At 47.2% G+C, this 19,009-nt stretch overlaps 1 protein-coding gene across 1 annotated transcript in view; it reads left to right on the forward strand.

Annotated features, from left to right (window-relative positions):
* Window positions 1-6,514: 6,514 nt before the first annotated feature.
* Window positions 6,515-19,009, forward strand: part of GLS2 (glutaminase 2) — a 90,808-nt gene continuing 78,313 nt past the window's right edge. The window contains exon 1 of the mRNA XM_044288347.1: window positions 6,515-7,251. Coding sequence (XP_044144282.1) covers window positions 7,100-7,251 — 152 coding nt within the window. The 5' untranslated portion in view covers window positions 6,515-7,099. The remainder of the gene's footprint in view (window positions 7,252-19,009) is intronic.

Below are 19,009 nucleotides of genomic sequence, written 5' to 3' on the forward strand. Positions count from 1 at the left end.
GGGGAGCGCTTACCCCTGACCTAAGCTGGCTGTGTTGTGCCGGGAGCCAGGAGCGAGGGTAAGCATAGCAGTGGGCAAAAATAGACGAGGAGATCAGAGTAGTGTCCAAAAACATTTAAATCCTCTTAGAGAACGAGTTTACAGAAAGCCTGGGAAATCTCTATATTCGGGTTCGGGATATACCTCGTGAAGCAAGAAGAACGCCAGCGACCCATGCATTTGATCATATGCACCGGGACCCCATTTTTTGATGCTGAAGATGCAGCCCCGATTCGGAGCGAGTGCCCAGTGATGGCCAAAGAGTTGTAACCGAGACCTGAAGCCAGTGTTCTGATGTGGAACACGAACTGGCTTGAAGTCAGGAACTTCCCGTGCCAAGGTAGCAGCGGGCCATCTAGGGGGGTATCTTGTAGCAGGGCTGCCAATTGGCGGAGGACCATGACCGGGTTCCAATCGTTAGCAGTTTTGAAGAACCTGACCTCCGAGGGAGGCCCATGCTGATTGGATTTCGTGGATGGGAGCCAGAGGACAAAATGGTCATGGACCCAGGCCAATTGCCGCACCTGCAATCCCTGACGTTTAGGAGAGGTGCTGGTGAACTCACCTGGCCTAAGGAACCCATAAAACCCGAGGTACATGGCAGCCTTAATAACCAAACTAAGAGAGTGCCCAAAAGGATGTCCATCCAGCGCGGCCGACAATCTCATAAACATCTCGCCGGAGACAGGCTGCCTACGGGCGGGAGGGGCGTCCCCGCACCTCTGGACTCCCCTAAGGGCCGCCTTGACCGCCTGCACTGGAAAAATTGAACCTCCATTTGGATTATGAAGCATGGCGCCGTGCTGTATCCCGGCTAGGTACAGCTTGATGGTGTTGAATGACAGCCTGAGATCGCGGTGACAGTGGGCTATGAACGCCAGGGTGTAGGAGACATCGTCCACGCCACCTTGCGGGTGGGACCTGGAAAACACTTCAAAAGCCTTGAAGCCGGCTTGGTAGTTCTTGATGGTATTGGAGGAGAGGGAATGCTGAACCAGGTTCCTGGCGTGGGCAAGGAGGGACTCTAGTCCATCACCAGAGAATGAAAGACCGGAAGAGGGTACCTTGTGGGGTCCGCTCCTGGCAGCACCTGAAAAAAAAGGGGGAAATTAAATCGAGACAGGGCATCCGCCGCCACATTCTCGACCCCTGGAATGTGGCTGCAGAACACATGGAAATTATGGGTGAGAGAGAGCCAAACCAGTCTACGCAGGAGGGACATGATCCTGGAAGATTTTTCTCGCCCTTTTGTGATAATGTCCACCAACGCCTGGTTATCGGTGATGAACATCACCGGTGTATTCGCCCACCGATGACCCCAAACCTGAGCCGCCGCCACAATGGGGTAAAGCTCCAGGAGGGAAGACCAGCCCAGCTCTACGGGCCATTGGCCAGCCATCCAATGGAACCCAAAAATAGCGGCATACCCCCGGGATGCTACAGCGTCCGAGAAAATGGTGGGGTATGACGGTGCCCATGACGGTACAAAAAGAGAGATACCGTTCCAAGAGGACAGAAATAGGGACCACATGGCCAAGTCCGCCCTGGCATGGCTGTCCAAGTGGACGGTGCTGCTCTGGTCAGGAGCCGAAGGCAACAACTGAAGCAACCTGGAGGTGAATGCCCTGCCCTGGAGCATGATTCTGGAGGCGAAGTTGAATCGCCCCAGCAGGGATTGGAGCTCCACCCTGGATAGATAGCCCACGGACATTGCGTGAGAAATTGAAATTGCCGAACAGCAACTTGCCAGTTTTTCCTCCGGGAGGCTGGCCTCCATCCGGACGGAATCCAGGGTGACGCCGAGGAACGTCACCCTATTGGCGGGGCCCTCTATTTTGGCGTGGGCTATCGGGACCTGCAGGCTAGAAAAAATTTGGAGAAGAGTAGCCAGGTTGCCCGACCTGCCGTGTGGACCCTCGATGATCAAGAAGTCATCGAGATAGTGGATTACCGTAGGTAGTCCACCATGATGGACGAGAATCTAGTGCAGGGCCTTGGCAAATTGGTCGAACAACCATGAGCTACTCTTCGAACCAAACGTGAGCCTGTTTGCGAAATAACAGCGATCGGCCCATCTAAGCCCGCAGTAACCCCATAGATGAGGTTTAACGGGGAGGAGCTTAAAGGCTGGGAATGGCAGAGGCATGAGGCACGGACAGGTCGTAGATTAACCGTTTTTTATTAGAATTTTTCTTGGACACCAGTCCAATGGGGATAATGCGCCAGGAAGGGAATGGTATTGACTCAAGCGGGCCGATGAGGAAACCCTTGTCGACTTCGGATTGGAGCAACTCCTCCACTGCCGCCGGGTCCTCAGAAGCTGACCTCAGGTTGCCGCCCTCCCAAGAAGTCTGCGGCAGGGCGATGAGGCCCGTGTGGAAGCCCTCTGCGAAGCCGGTCAGCAAAAACTGCACGAACCCCAGGTCGAGGTGGTCTCGCAGAAGGATGCCAAGGAGATCGAGGTCAATGTCGGCTAGTCATAGTTGTTTCGCAACCTGAGGGGCTGACCTGAGGGGCCAGGCAAGGACCTATCCTGGACGGGATTAACCGAGTTCGGACACCAGTCCGAAGAATTTTGTAAAAATTGTTATGGCCGTTTATACACATGGCCGTTGTTGCTCAGGGGCTAGACCCCTGCCTACTTCGCATATCGGTTTGTTGTACGTGCGTTCCACCCTGGAACGCACGCCCCTCTACCCCTGGAAGCACGGAAACAAGGGTAGAATTCCTGGTGGGGGGTGACCATGTGGACGGGTGGACGGGGCCCCCCCGTCCCGAGTCGCAAGTTGAGCGGGAGACCCAGATGTAGGAGCAGTTATCGGCGTGCGTTCCAGCGTGATCCGCTGATCCGACCACCAGAAGCCCGGAACATGGGGGCCCGGACCGGATGCTTCTGTAATGAGGGACCCAGTGGGGACAGAGCTTACCTGCCCTGGAGTCGTCTGGCCTGAGTGAGGTATCCGGCGTGCGCTCTACGCTGGAACGCACGCCGAGCAGGTGACCATGGGCCCAGGCCTGGCCGGATTCCGGCGTGCGCTCCAGGCTGGAACGCACGCCGAGCATGTGACCATGGGCCCAGGCCTGTCCGGATTCCGGCGTGCGCTCCGGACCCTACCCGTCCTGCCGCCGCATGAGGGAGGCGGAGCGCTCGGGTCTGGAGTGCATATCGAGCCGGGAGTAGGTGACCGCCGCTCAGAGGAGTCCTGTGGAGCAGGGCGAACATCACACATGAATTACCTATCCTGCAGACGGGAATCGGCGGTGTATGGGTGGCGAAAAAACTAAGCATATGAAGCAGCTCACGACGTGCAAGGGTGCAGTACCAGAGCAGAGCAACTCCTTATCCAGCGTATGAACAGAAGCGCCCAGAGGAGCTTGGGGCTGGAGCTTAAGAAGGTAAAGTGCCCCTCCCACAAATTCAGGCTGACTTTTCAGCCTTCCACATGTATCAAATCGCCTTTTTTACACAATAAAAGCACACAGAGCTATGGGGACTGGGTTTTGCGGATGTGCTAGCCGCCATCTAGCAACCTATGTCCTCGGCTCTATACCCAAAATCCCGGTGATAGGTTCCCCATAGAAATTAATGGGTCAGGATTCAGTGCGGGTGCAATACGTTCACCGCACACATCGCACCCGCACGGAAAACTCGCCCGTGTGAAAGGGGCCTAAATGTGTCAGATCTGATGTCACGTACCCGCCACGCCCTCCGCAATTAACACTTATGTGACAAAATATTGTTGCATGGGGGTGTTTAAAAAAAAAAAAAAAGGTATACCGCCCATTGTAAATGACCACCAGTATATTTATAATGCATAAGGCCCCTTTCACACGGGCGAGAATTCCGCGCAGGTGCAATGCGTGAGGTGAACGCATTGCACCCGCACTAAATCCGGACCCATTCACTCCAATGGGGCTGTGCAGATGAGCAGTGATTTTCACGCATCACTTGTGCGTTGCGTGAAAATCGCAGCATGTTCTATATTCTGCAATGCGGATGCGGTGCGATTTTCACACATGGTTGCTAGGAGATGATAGGGATGAGCAACCCCAGACCCCATTGAAGTCTAGTCACTGTATTATTTTCCCTTATAACATGGTTATAAGGGAAAATAATAGCATTCTGAATACAGAATGTTTAGTAAAATGTGCCTTGAGGGGTTAAAAAATAAAAAAATGTACTCACCTCATCGCGCAGCCGACATGTCTTCTTTCTTCTTCTTTCAGGACCTGCAAAAGGACCTTTGATGACATAATCGCGCTCACAACACCAAACACAAACCCGAAATTCAGTGAAGAAGTTCGGGTCTGGGTACCACATTCAGTTTTTTATCACGCGCGTGCAAAATGCATTGTACTCGCGCAGAAAAAACTAAACAACGCAATGCAATCGCAGTCAAGACTGACTGAAATTGTGTACGCACTCGCGCGGGTTTCCCGCAATGCACCTGGGACACATCCGGGGAAAATCTGGGAAGCCCATGTGAAAGAGGCCTAAGGCCTCTTTCACACGAGCGTGTCCGGATAGGGTCCGGATGCATTGCGGCAAACCCGCGCGAGTGGCTACCCAATTATAGTCAGTTTTGACTGCAATTGCATTCCGTTGTTCAGTTTTTATCGCGTGGGTGCAATGTGTTTTGCACGCGCGTGATAAAAAACTGAATGTGGTACCCAGACCCAAACTTCTTCACAAAAGTTCAGGTTTGGGTTCAAGGTTGTGTAGATTGTATTATTTTCCCTTATAACAGGGTTATAAGGGGAAATAATAGCATTCTTAATACAGAATGCTTAGTACAATAGGGCTGGAGGGGTTAAAAAAAAAAAAAAAAAAAAAATATATATATATATATATATATATATAACTCACCTTTATCCACTTGATCGCTCAGCCCGGCTTCTCTTCTGTCTTCTTCTTTGCTGTGCACAGGAAAAGGACCTTTGATGATGTGCTGAACAGTGCCCGGCGCATGCGCCGGATCTTGTGAAGTCGGGGACAGTAGTAGCCGCCCAGCGAAGTGAATATTGATGAGCTGGGCGGCGCTTACTGTACCGGACTTCACAAGATCCGGCGCATGCGCCGGGCACTGTTCAGCGCAGCGCTTCAGAGCGGGGACAGCAGAAGCCGCCCAGCAAAGTGAATATTGATGAGCTGGGCGGCGTTTCAAAACTGGCAGTTGGGAGCGGCTGGCTGGGCGCAAGTGGAGGTGAAACGCCGCCCCTTGGGCAGATTGAAGACGGTTCAAGCAAGTTATAAAACTTCAGTTTACTGTATTTAGAATGTGGACAGGGGGGATACTTAGATGATTTTAATACCCCTTCGAAGACCTGTACTGCCATATAGATACCTAAATATGCTTGTTGGGCCTGTCAGTGTCCCTTTAAGGTGAGTTAAAATATTTTTTTTTTTTATTATAAGGGAAAATAATACAATCTACACAGCACTGAACCCAAACCCGAACTTCTGTGAAGAAGTTCGGGTCTGGGAACCACAGTCGGTTTATTATCACGCGCGTGCAAAACACATTGCACCTGCGCGATAAAAACTGAACAACGGAACGCAATCGCAGTCAAAACTGACTGCAATTGCGTACCTAATCGCGCGGGTTTGCCGCAATGCACCGGGACGCATCCGGACCTAATCCGGACATGCTCGTGTGAAAGAGGCCTAAAGGTTTGATATTACCTGAAACCATTTTATGTGTGCAGACGAGCGTGACGGATTAGGTCCGGATGCGGTCACGAAAACTCGCACCATTTTGCAAGCAGGTCCAGTCAGTTTTGTCTGCGATTGCGTTCAGTAGTTCAGTTTTTTCCACGCAGATGCAATGCGTTTTGATGCGTTTTTCCCCGTGGGATAAAAAACGGAAGGTTTACAAACAACATCTCTTAGCAACCAACAGTGAAAAACGTATCGCACCCGCACTTGCTTCTGGATGCAATGCATTTTTCACGCAGCCCCATGCACTTCTATGCGTGAAAAACACAGAATATAGAACATGCTGCGATTTTCACACAACGGACAAGTGATGCGTGAAAAACAACCCCCGCGTACACAGACCCGTTGAAATGAATGGGTCCAGATTCAGTGCGGGTGCTATGCATTCACGTCACACATTGCACCCGCGCAGAAAACTCGCTCGTGTGAAAGGGGCCTAACCCCTCGTGATAAAATGGCAGTTTAATATTTGTACCCCTATTATTAGACACACGTATAGCGACATTCCAGTGGATGTGATTCATCCGTGTGGTGTCAGCTCATAGAGTCGTCGTTATTGTGAATTATATGGAGTGCGTTGCTTCGGAATACGTGACTTCCTTCCAGCAATGTAATATAAACTCATGAAGCAATCCACATCCGCAATACCGGTGGCGTGGACAGCACAGTCTACGGTGAGACGCAGGGCTTACTCAGAATGAAAGCTCCCAGCAGTGGAGGCACATGATAAAGCACATCTAGTGGGTGTGTGGGGTTTAGAAATAAGATAACAGTTTCCATTTCCTGCCCTCCATGAGCTTCTGCTAGCTGGGTCCCACCTCTAGGCCTGTCTGATTGGGTGGAGGAGAGGCCTTTGCAAGAGGCTTGAAATAGATACAACGCAGCAGCCGGAGGTTCCTTAAAGGGGCTGTGTCTCTTGGGTTTTGTGACAGCTTCCCCACAGGTGATGACATATGTCAAAACTGTAGAAGCTACTAGAAAGGATCTCCTGCTGGTGAGCAATGTCTCGCCGTGAAAATGTCCTCTTGTGAATGAGACACGCTTCTTGCAGAAGTCTACCCCGGTCACCCGGTTGCATTCATCACTAAGCTTAGCTGAGGGCTGGCGTGTGCTTTCAGGCTCTTGAATATTTGATGTGATTCTCTAATTGACTGTGGAGCGTTTCCTACAGATACTTCTCTAACCTGCTGGATCAGTTTTGCCGGACATTCGACACTAGGAGCGTCAGGCCCTCGTGGGCTGTTAGTAGATTTCTATCTGACGTTTTGTCATCAGAACTTCGTCTCGGTTATTCATCGGTTGCCTGCGAACCTGAAGCCTGCCTTGTAACTTGTCCAGACAGCAATGTTCCTTCTGAGATGGAGACTACGGAGCAACCTGAGAGTTCTGCCACGCATGTTTGCTTCCCCTGCTGTGAAAAAGCATGTCCCACGCCGTCACTTTGGGGAGCACAAGTCTGGCACATCTGATGGGATGTCCCAAGCCAACAAAGAGGCGTAAGTAGACGTGGAAGCATGTTCAGGTTTTTACATCTATTTTCTTTTTACTTTTGTTAATACCCATCATGAAAAGCTTAAAGGAGTCGTCTCGCTTCAGCAAATGGCATTTATCATGTAGAGAAAGTTAGTACAAAGCACTTCCTAATGTATTGTGATTGTCCATATTGCTTCCTTTGTTGGCTTGATTCATTTTATTTATTTTTTTCATCACATTATGCACTGCTTGTATCCAGGGGTAACGACCACCCTGCAATGGTGGTCGTGCTTGCACAGTATAGGAAAAGGGACCACAGGAGCGAATCTGTGCTGCAGCGGTGGCCGTAACCCCTGGATACAAGCAGTGCATAAGGTCCCTTTCACACGAGCGAGTTTTCTGCGCGGATGCAATGCGTGACGTGAACGCATAGCACCCGCACTAAATCCTGACCCATTTGTTTCAGTGGGTCTGTAATTTTTTTTTCACGCATCAGTTCTGCGTTGGCGTGAAAAACGCAGCATGTTCTATATTCTGCGTTTTTCACGCAGCCCTGGCCTCATAGAAATGAATGGGTCCTCAGTAAAAAAAAAAAAAAAAGCAAGCAAGTGCGGGTGCAATGCGTTTTTCACTGATGGTTGTTAAGAGATGTTGTTTGTAAACCTTCCGTTTTCTAACACGCGCTTGAAAGACGCATCAAAACGCATTGCACCTGCGCGGAAAAAACTGGACGCAATCACAGACAAAACTGACTGAACTTGCTTGCAAAATGGTGCGAGTCTCACGGAACGCACCGTGAACGCATCCGGACCTAATCAGTATCCTTCGTGTGAAAGAGGCCTAATGCGATGGAAAAAATGAATCCAGCCAGCAAAGGAAGCAATATGGACAATCACAATACATTAACTTTCTCTACATGATAAATGCTGTTTACTAAAGTGAGACAATCCCTGTAACCTATGCCAGAAGCTGATCCAACTAGCAAATCCTTGTTGAGGGTCACCTTCAGCTTATTAGGATCCAGGGTCGTAAAGGAATAATTTTAAATTTATTTTTATGGTTTGACATATTTATTTATTGATTATTTATTTTTTGCTTTGTATTTTATTTCAGTCAGCTACCTAGTCAATGGGGGTGGTTTATCATGTGCGTCTGTTTTGCAGAGTGCAATTAGACCAAGGCAGTGGACTAGCCTGTCAGTGTTTTGCATAGTATTTAGAACTAGGGATGAGCGAACTTGTGTTTCAAGTTCGGCGTACAAGGTTCGGGTTAGTTAAGAATTCCGTTATCATGGACCATAACTAACCCGAACCTTGTACGCCAAACTTGAAACATAAGTTCGCTCATCCCTATTTAGGGCTTGTTCACACGAACATGCTGTATTTTGCGGTCCTGCGCGTGTGTCTTCCGCAATTTGCGGAACGGACGGCCCTTTATAGAAATGCCTATTCTTGTCCGCAAAACGGGCAAGAATAGGACATGACTCATAATTTTTGTGGGGCCACGGAACGGAGTAACGGATGCAGACAGCACACGGAGTGCTGTCTGCATCTTTTGCGGCCCCATTGAAGTGAATAGGTCCCCACCCGAGTCCGATGGGGAACCAAACCACGGTCGTGTGAATGAGCCCTTATAAGAAGTCGCACAGGGTGGATCGTGTACAATTAGACTACTCGTTGGTTGGCTCCCGAATTAGGTGGAAATGTACAGTGGAAAGTTGCATATTAAATATAAATCACAGCCATATACACATTTTTTGTTTGTGAAAAGGTGCACGTCTACCAGACGATGGGACAATTTAATTAGACACACCATGAAACTGTCTGACGAGTCTAAAAAGACTCCAAAACAGGCGCAGGATGATTAGTAATTGTGGCTAAAACAAAGGGGGGGGGGGGGGGGGATGGGATTTATCAAAACTGGTGTGAAGTAGAACTGGCTTAGTTGCCCATAGCAACCAATCAGATTCCACCTTTAATTTTTTTTAAAGCTTGGAAAATGAAAGGAGGAATCTGATTGGTTGCTATGGGCAACTAAGCCAGTTCTACTTCACACCAGTTTAATAAATCCTCCCAATTAGTCTGTGCAAACAAGGAACAATTGGATCAAAATAGGGGCAAACCACTATAATAAATGACCCTGTATATTAGATAATAGCGATTTATACAGTCTGTTTGCTTTGCTAGGTTGAAAGTTATGTTAAAGCGGTTGTGTCACTTGAGCAAGTAGCATTTATCATGTAAAGAAAGCTAATACAAGGCGCGTACTAATGTATTGTGATTGTCCATATTGCCTCCTATGCTAGCTTGATCCATTTTTCCATCACATTAAACACTGCTGGTATCCAGTGGTTACGACCACCCTGTAATCCAGCAGGGGTGGCCGTGCTTGCACACTATAGAAAAAGCAATGCCCTATGTGCCCTCCCGTGGTCCCGGCCACCAGAGGGGTCAGCACCTTTTCCTATAGTGTGCAAGCATGGCCACCGCCGCTGGATTGGTCATAACTAGGGATGAGCGAACTTGTGTTTCAGGTTCAGGCGTACAAGGTTCGGGTTAGCTAAGAATTCCAGGGGGGGTGATCAGTGACAGGGGGGTGATCACCCTGATCACCCCCTGTCATTGATAACCCCCCTGTAAGGCTCCATTCAGACGTCCGCATGCGTTTTGTGGATCCGATCCATGTATCCATGGATCCGTAAAAAATCATGCGGATGTCTGAATGGAGCCTTACAGGAGGGGTGATCAGTGACAGGGGGGTGATCACCCTGATCACCCCCTGTCATTGATAACCCCCCTGTAAGGCTCCATTCAGACGTCCGCATGCGTTTTGTGGATCCGATCCATGTATCCATGGATCCGTAAAAAATCATGCGGATGTCTGAATGGAGCCTTACAGGGGGGGTGATCAGTGACAGGGGGGTAATCACCCTGATCACCCCCTGTCATTGATAACCCCCCTGTAAGGCTCCATTCAGATGTCCGCATGTGTTTTGTGGATCCTATCCATGGATCCGTAAAAATCATGCGGATGTCTGAATGGAGCCTTACAGGGGGGTGATCAATGACAGGGGGGTGATCAGGGAGTCTATATGGGTGATCACCCCCCTGTCATTGATCACCCCCCTGTCATTGATCACCCCCCCCCCCCCCCCCTGGTAAGGCTCCATTCAGACATTTTTTTTGGCGCAAGTTAGCGGAAATTTTTTGTTTGTTTTTGTTTTTTCTTACAAAGTCTCATATTCTACTAACTTGTGTCAAAAAATAAAATCTCACATGGACGCACCATACCCCTCACAGGAATCCAAATGCGTAAACATTTTTAGACATTTATATTCCAGACTTCTTCTCACGCTTTAGGGCCCCTAAAAAGCCAGGGCAGTATAAATACCCCACATGTGACCCCATTTCGGAAAGAAGACACCCCAAGGTATTCCGTGAGGGGCATATTGAGTCCATGAAAGATTTAAATTTTTGTCCTAAGTTAGCGGAAAGTGAGACTTTGTGAGAAAAAAACAAAAAAAAAATCAATATCCGCTAACTTATGCAAAAAAATAAAAATTCTAGGAACTCGCCATGCCCCTCATTGAATACCTTGGGGTGTCTTCTTTCCAAAGTGGGGTCACATGTGGGGTATTTATACTGCCCTGGCTTTTTAGGGGCCCGAAAGTGTGAGAAGAAGTCTGGGATCCAAATGTCTAAAAATGCCCTCCTAAAAGGAATTTGGGCCCCTTTGCGCATCTAGGCTGCAAAAAAGTGTCACACATGTGGTATCGCCGTACTCAGGAGAAGTTGGGGAATGTGTTTTGGGGTGTCATTTTACATATACCCATGCTGGGTGAGAAAAATATCAACTTTGTATAAAAAAAATGGGAAAAGTTGTCTTTTGCCAAGATATTTCTCTCACCCAGCATGGGTATATGTAAAATGACCCCCCAAAACACATTGCCCAACTTCTCCTGAGTACGGCGATACCACATGTGTGACACTTTTTTGCAGCCAAGGTGGGCAAAGGGGCACATATTCCAAAGTGCACCTTTCGGATTTCGCAGGCCATTTTTTACACATTTTGATTGCAAGGTACTTCTTACACATTTGGGCCCCTAAATTGCCAGGGCAGTATAACTACGCCACAAGTGACCCCATTTCGGAAAGTAGACACCCTAAGGTATTCGCTGATGGGCATAGTGAGTTCATAGAACTTTTTATTTTTTGTCACAAGTTAGCGGAAAATGATGATGATGATTTTATTTTTTTTATTTTTTCTTACAAAGTCTCATATTCCACTAACTTGCGACAAAAAATAAAAAATTCTAGGAACTCGCCATGCCCCTCACGGAATACCTTGGGGTGTCTTCTTTCCAAAATGGGGTCATTTGTGGCGTAGTTATACTGCCCTGGCAATTTAGGGGCCCAAATGTGTGAGAAGTACTTTGCAATCAAAATCTGTAAAAAATGACCGGTGAAATCCGAAAGGTGCACTTTGGAATATGTGCCCCTTTGCCCACCTTGGCAGCAAAAAAGTGTGACACATCTGGTATCGCCGTACTCAGAAGAAGTTGGGCAATGTGTTTTGGGGTGTCATTTTACATATACCCATGCTGGGTGAGAAAAATATCTTGGTCAAATGCCAACTTTGTATAAAAAAATGGGAAAAGTTGTCTTTTGCCAAGATATTTCTCTCACCCAGCATGGGTATATGTAAAATGACACCCCAAAACACATTCCCCAACTTCTCCTGAGTACGGCGATACCAGATGTGTGACACTTTTTTGATGCCAAGGTGGGCAAAGGGGCACATATTCCAAAGTGCACCTTTCGGATTTCACCGGTCATTTTTTACAGATTTTGATTGCAAAGTACTTCTCACACATTTGGGCCCCTAAATTGCCAGGGCAGTATAACTACGCCACAAATGACCCCATTTTGGAAAGAAGACACCCCAAAGGTATTCCATGAGGGGCATGGCGAGTTCCTAGAATTATTTATTTTTTGTCGCAAGTTAGTGGAATATGAGACTTTGTAAGGAAAAAAGAGAAAGAAAAAAAAAATCATCATTTTCCGCTAACTTGTGACAAAAAATAAAAAATTCTAGGAACTCGCCATGCCCCTCACGGAATACCTTGGGGTGTCTTCTTTCCAAAATGGGGTCACTTGTGGCGTAGTTATACTTCTAAAGCCCACTAAACCCTTTTTTTTTTTTTGGGGTTAATAATAATCCCTACACTGCAAGCTCCCTGTACATATGCTAAATATTCATTTTCGTTCAGTAGATATTGTTAAAAATCAAGTTTTATAATATGTAAATTACCTTGCTACCAGCAAGTAGGGCGGCTACTTGCTGGTAGCAGCCGCATCCTCCTCTCATCATGACGCCCCCTCCGCCGTTTGATTGACAGGGCCAGGGAACGGGTTCGTTCTCTGCTGGCCCTGTTCTAATTCAAAATATCGCGCCTGCGCCGTACCTTTCTTTAATCGGTGCAGGCGCACTGAGAGGCGGCCTCTCTCCCGGCCGCTCCATCCTCAATGCGCCTGCGCCGGGTGTGGATGTGACGTCATCGACGCAGGCGCACTGAGAGGCGGCCGCTCTGTCGGCCGCTCCATCCTCAATGCGCCTGCGCCGATGACGTCACATCTACACCCGACGCAGGCGCATTGAGGATGGAGCGGCCGGGAGAGAGGCCACCTCTCAGTGCGCCTGCACCGATTAAAGAAAGGTACGGCGCAGGCGCGATATTTTGAATTCGAACAGGGCCAGCAGAGAACGAACCCGTTCCCTGGCCCTGTCAATCAAACGGCGGAGGGGGCGTCATGATGAGAGGAGGATGCGGCTGCTACCAGCAAGTAGCCGCCCTACTTGCTGGTAGCAAGGTAATTTACATATTATAAAACTTGATTTTTAACAATATCTACTGAACGAAAATGAATATTTAGCTTGCAGTGTAGGGATTAATATTAACGGAAAAAAAAAAAAGGGTTTAGTGGGCTGACAGAAGCCCTTTAAGGACACAACATAATATAAAGCATCTGAGTTTCTCTAGTCAGCAGACTTAGGACTCATGCACACGACCGTTGTTTGGGTCCACATCCGAGCCGCGATGCGGACCCATTCACTTCAATAGGGCCGCAAAAGATGCAGACAGCACTCCATGTGCTGTCCGCATCCGTGGCCCCGTTCCGCAGCCCCGCTAAAAAAATATAACATGTCCAATTCTTGTCCGCGCTTTGCGGACAAGAATAGGCATTTATATTGCCGTCGCCCGTTCCGTTCCGCAAATTGCGGAAGGCAACACGGGCGGCTTCCGTTTTTTGTGGATCCGCGGTTTGCGGACTGCAAAAAAACGGCACAGCCGTGTGCATGAGGCCTCAGTAGAACCATCTGAGACACGGCTTATATCTGTCACCAATAAAATCTACGGAATATCCAGTGTGCATCAGATTTCTTCTCTGCTGTGGCTTACAATTGCAATGGCATGTACTAGCAAGTAATACTACAAAGGAATATCTGTGTGATGCCATGTGAGTGTTCATGTTGTCATCTTTCATCCATGTCTGGGATTAAAAGACTGTCAGTATTGTGGAAAAAGGCAGTACTCTGTAGTCACTCTTATAAACCAGGGATCAGCAACCTTAGGCACTCCAGCTGCTGTGAAACTACAACTCCCAGCATGCAAAGTTACTCGGCTGTTCTTGTAACTCCCACATAAGGCCGTTTTCACACGAACATAAGGACTCCGTGCCCATGCTGCGGGTCGCATGCGGCGGTTCCGCAATACACAGGTCACCAGCCGTGTGCACTCCTCATCACGGATGCGGATCCATTCGCTTGAATGGGTCCACAAATCCGGAGATGCAGTGGGAAACAGAACCCCACAGAAGCACTACGGAGTTCTTCTGTGGTGTTCCGTTCCGTGCTTCCATTCCGCAAAAAGATAGAACAAGTTCTATCTTTTTGTGGAGCGGACAGATTGCAGACCCCATTCAAGTTAATGTATCTGCAATCCGCATGCGGCTGCCTCACGGTCGGTGCCTGTGCATTGCGGACCGCAGTTTGCGGTCCGCAGCACGGGCACGGAGCCCTTAGGGCTGTTTCACACGAGCGGATGCCATGCGTGACATCCGCTGCGTGAATGACAGCCAAGACCCGATGCGGACAGCAGAAACACGGAGCATTAACATGACTGATAATGCTCCGTGCCTCTCTGTGATCTCTTTACTACGAAATCACAGTGAGATAAAGTTGTCACAGTGATTTCATAGTAAAGAGATCCCAGAGAGGCACGGAGCATTATCAATCATGTTAATGCTCCGTGTTTCTGCTATCCGCATCGGGTCTTGGCTGTCATTCACGCAGCGGATGTCACGCACGGCATCCGCTTGTGTGAAACAGCCTTTACGTTCGTGTGAAAGAGGCCTAAGTGAATAGAGCACTCTGGGAGTTTTAATTTCAGAACAGCTGGAGTGCCGGAGATGGCGGATCCCTGCTATGAACTCCCCGCTATGAATTGCGAGTAAGGTTGCATGCACACGACCTTGCCGCAAAAAATGGAAGTCGTCCGTGTGCCTTCCGCAATTTGCAGAACGGAATGAGCGGCCCATTGTAGAAATGCCTATTCTTGTCCGCAAAACGGACAAGAATAGGACATGCTATTTTTTTTTTTTTGCGGGGCCACGGAGTGGTGCAACGGATGCGGACAGCACACGGAGTGCTGTTCGCATCTTTTGTGGCCCTATTGAAGTTATTTGGGACCGCATCCGAGCCGTAAAAATGTTACCATAGAAAAAAATGCTTTTCAATGGAAAAAATTGCAAAAATAAAATCTCCTCCGCATATTTGGTATCGCTGCATCCGTAAAGACCCGCGCTACACAATTATCATGTAATTTATCCCACATGGTGAATGGAAAATTAAAAAAGTTATGGCTTTGGGAAGACGGGGAGTTAAAACAGAAAATGGCCCTGAAGGGGTTAAAAAAGGTTTATTGTGCAAAAGTTGTAGAACATAAAAAAAATTATATGTATTTGGAATTGCTGTAATTGTACTGACCCAGAGAGTAAAGTTATCATGATATTTTTGATGAAAAATGAACGCCGAAAATAAATAACCTAAAAATTCCCAGAAAAGTTCATCAGTAATATACAGTATGTTACCCCAAAATGGCACTATTAAAACAAACCATCATTCAGCTATATTAACAGGAAAAAAAAGGGCTTGTTCGTTATTGCCCAAAACATGCTGATCATTAAGGGGTTGCCTATCTGATATAGATGACCTTTCCTTGGACAACTAATTTAATATCCATATCTGCTTAAAAAAATAAAAAATCTTCTTATTGCCTTTGGAAACTGACATTTAGGCCCCTTTCACACGGGTGAGAATTCCGTGCGGGTGAATGCGTGAGGTGAACACATTGCACCCGCACTGAATCTGGACCCATTCACTTCAATGGGGCTGTGTATCGGTGATTTTTATCACTTGTGCGTTGCGTGAAAATTGCAGCATGTTCTATATTCAGCGTTTTTTAACGCAACGCAGGCCCCATAGAAGTGAATGGGGATGCGTGAAAATCGCAAGCATCCGCAAGCAAGTGCGGATGTGGTGCGATTTTTCACGCATTGTTGCTAGGAGATGATCGGGATAAAAGCAACCCCAGGAAAATAATAACATTCTTAATACAGAATGCTTACTATAAGGCCTCATGCACACTCAATATAAATGCCTATTCTTGCCCGCTAAGTGCAGACAAGAATCGGACATGTTTTATTTTTTTAGCGGGACCCAGGAAGTACTGTCCGCATCTTTTGCGGCTCCATTGAAGTGAATGGGTCCGCATCCGAGCCACCGTATTTGCCAAAACAATTGTCGTATGCATGAGGCCTAATGTGGATTGAGGGTTACATTTTTTTAACCCAGGACCTGCAAAAGGACCTTTGACGTCAGCACAGGTCCTGCTGAATGAATATAGATTTCATTTTTGTTTTTTAACCCCTCCAGCCCTATTATAGTATGCATTATGTATTAGGAATGCTATTATTTTCCTTTATAACCATGTTATAAAGGAAAGTAATAAAATGAATAGAACACCTAACCCAAACCTGAATTTCAGTGAAGAAGTTCGGGTCTGGGTACTACAGTTTTTTCTCACTCGCGTGCAAAACGCATTGCACTCGCGCGGAAAAAACTGAACATCGGAATGCAATCGCAGTCAAAACTGACTGCAATTGCGTGCCTACTCGCGCGGTTTTCCCGCAATGCACATGCGACGCATCCGGAGCAAATCCGGGACGCCCGTGGGAAAGGGGCCTTACAGTATATATTTAGTCTGCTGTCAGACATGTGACCTAATAGCTTAGTCATGTTCATACAGCACAGTACATTCATGTTTATTTGGGAAGTCAGGGATTGTTCAGCTGACACTATTATGTACAAGACCTATTTAGAGGGGTAGTATAGAATTAGAAAAAACATGGCTGCTTTCTTCCAAAAACAGTGCCTCACCTGTCAGTGGTTTGTGCATAGTAATGCAGCTCAGCCTCATTCCCTTCAATAATAATAATCTTTATTTATATAGCGCCAACATATTCTGCAGCGCCTTACAATTCAGGGGTTCATGTACAAACAGTCATAAATAACATAGCAACAGACAGAGGAATGAGGGCCCCTGCTCGCAAGAGCTTACAATCTATGAAGCTGAGCTACAAACTACGACACAACCCATGAACAAGTGTGGAAAAAAGCAGCTCTGTTTCTTGTAAGGGCTCATGCACATGACCATGTTTTTTGTCCACACCCAATCCAAAATCTTTGAGGATTGGATGCGGACCCATTCACTTCAGAGGAGCTGCAAAACATGCGTACAGCACAACGTACGCAGCTTCTAAACAACCTATGAAAAGGATATCTATACATTGTGAATCATCTGAGGGTCACCTGGCTCTGTCTATAACTGGAGCTGACATTTCAGCCTGGCCGCATTGAAAAGGCTTTGAGCTACAGTATATTACATTTTTCATTCGGATTTACTGCTGTCAAGTGCAAAATCTTGAAAAGACTTAAAGAAAATAAATGTCAAAGCCGCTCATGGCAGCGGATGAAATGTTCAGTTATCGTGCTGTGTATTGATCCATATATCTGTGTGTGGCCAGAACTCTGGCCCGCCCCCATTATAGTCAATGGGGCCGGAGCGGACCTCCGGCGGCACGCGTGCACGAGCGGCAGCACCTATCCGGCAAGCTGTTCACCCGCTGGAATAGCCTGCGAAAGACGGCTGCCGCTAATGTGAAAGTAGCCTAAGACAATAAATAAATACTTCTGTATAAGACAATACATATGTTACTCCCATATAAATTACATTGATTCTGTTATAGCAGACAATTAAGCAATATCTGTCAGACTAAATCATAGTATTAAATAGTACAGTATCACCAAGACCCCATATTGTCCAGTACTGACCAATGGACTTATCACATTAATAACATTGTGCAATTGTGGCATTATAATATGTGCTGCATAACGAGTGCTACATAGTGGTCCTAAATAGCAACCAGACTTTCATAATGTCAGGTAACGTAGTCTTCCTGAACCTCTACGAAACATATTCTACATTTTTCAAACCACCACCAGGATCTGAATACTTTTGTAATTGCATGTAATTAACAATTTAGTATAGCCAGTGAGTTATCCAATAAAATGTATCTGTATAGCGCCACCTGCGGTTTGTTCTTTTCCTTATTTTTTTTTTTCCCCCATCTCACTGAGCTGGTCAAACGAGCTTGGTTTAAATCTTCAACTGCCACCAGCCATATGTTCTGTTAGAAGCTGTGACAGGGTCCATTCACACGTCCGTTTTTTCTTTCCTGATCTGTTCCGTTTTTTCAGGAACAGATCAGGACCAGATCTGGACCCATTCATTTTCAATGGGTCCTGGAAAAAATCGGACAGCACAATGTGTGCTGTCCGTTTCCGTTGTTCCGTTCCGCATGTCCGTTTAAATATAAAACATGTCCTATTCTTGTCCTGAAAAATCGGATCCTGGTACAATACAAAGTCAATGGATCCGCAAAAAACGGATGACATTCGGATGTCATTCCGTATGTCATCCGTTTTTTGCGGATTCCGTTCCTGGAAACACATAACAAATATTTTTTATTTTTTATTTTTTCAATTTTTTTTCAAAGAAATCCAAACAACTTTATTTGATTATTGAAATGTATACATGCTTCCGTTTTTTGCGGATCCGCAAAAAACGGATGACATACGGAAACATTTTCAGGAACAACGGATCTGCAAAAAACGGACCGTTTTTCAGGATGAAAAAAAACAGGACGTGTGAATGGACCCTTAGGCTGGGTTCACACCTGAGCGTTTTACAGCGCATTCCTATGCGGTGTAAAACGCTCAACAGGCAAGAACCAATGATTCCCTATGGGCATGGTTCTCACCTGAGCGTTTTACAGCGCGTACAAATGCGCTGTAAAACGCCCCAAGAAGTACAGAAGCTTCTTTGGGGCGTAATGTCGCGCGTTCCCGCACATAGACTTCCGGGAACGCATGACAATGGGCATTTGCTTGTTTCCGGAGCCGCGTATGAACACGCCCGCTAAATTCGCGCATACAGAGTACTCTCAGGTGTGAACCCAGCGTTTGTTACAGGGAGAGAGCTGCAGCAGAAAGGACACGCCTGTGAGCTGCCACGCTGAAGATAATCTAGCAGAGCTATTGGAACAATGAATGTGGAGATCTCTGGACCCATGTGAGGTACAGGGCTGGTTCTAGCTTTGT

The sequence above is a fragment of the Bufo gargarizans genome, chromosome 3 (genome assembly GCF_014858855.1).
Source record: "Bufo gargarizans isolate SCDJY-AF-19 chromosome 3, ASM1485885v1, whole genome shotgun sequence".
Taxonomy (NCBI): domain Eukaryota; kingdom Metazoa; phylum Chordata; class Amphibia; order Anura; family Bufonidae; genus Bufo; species Bufo gargarizans.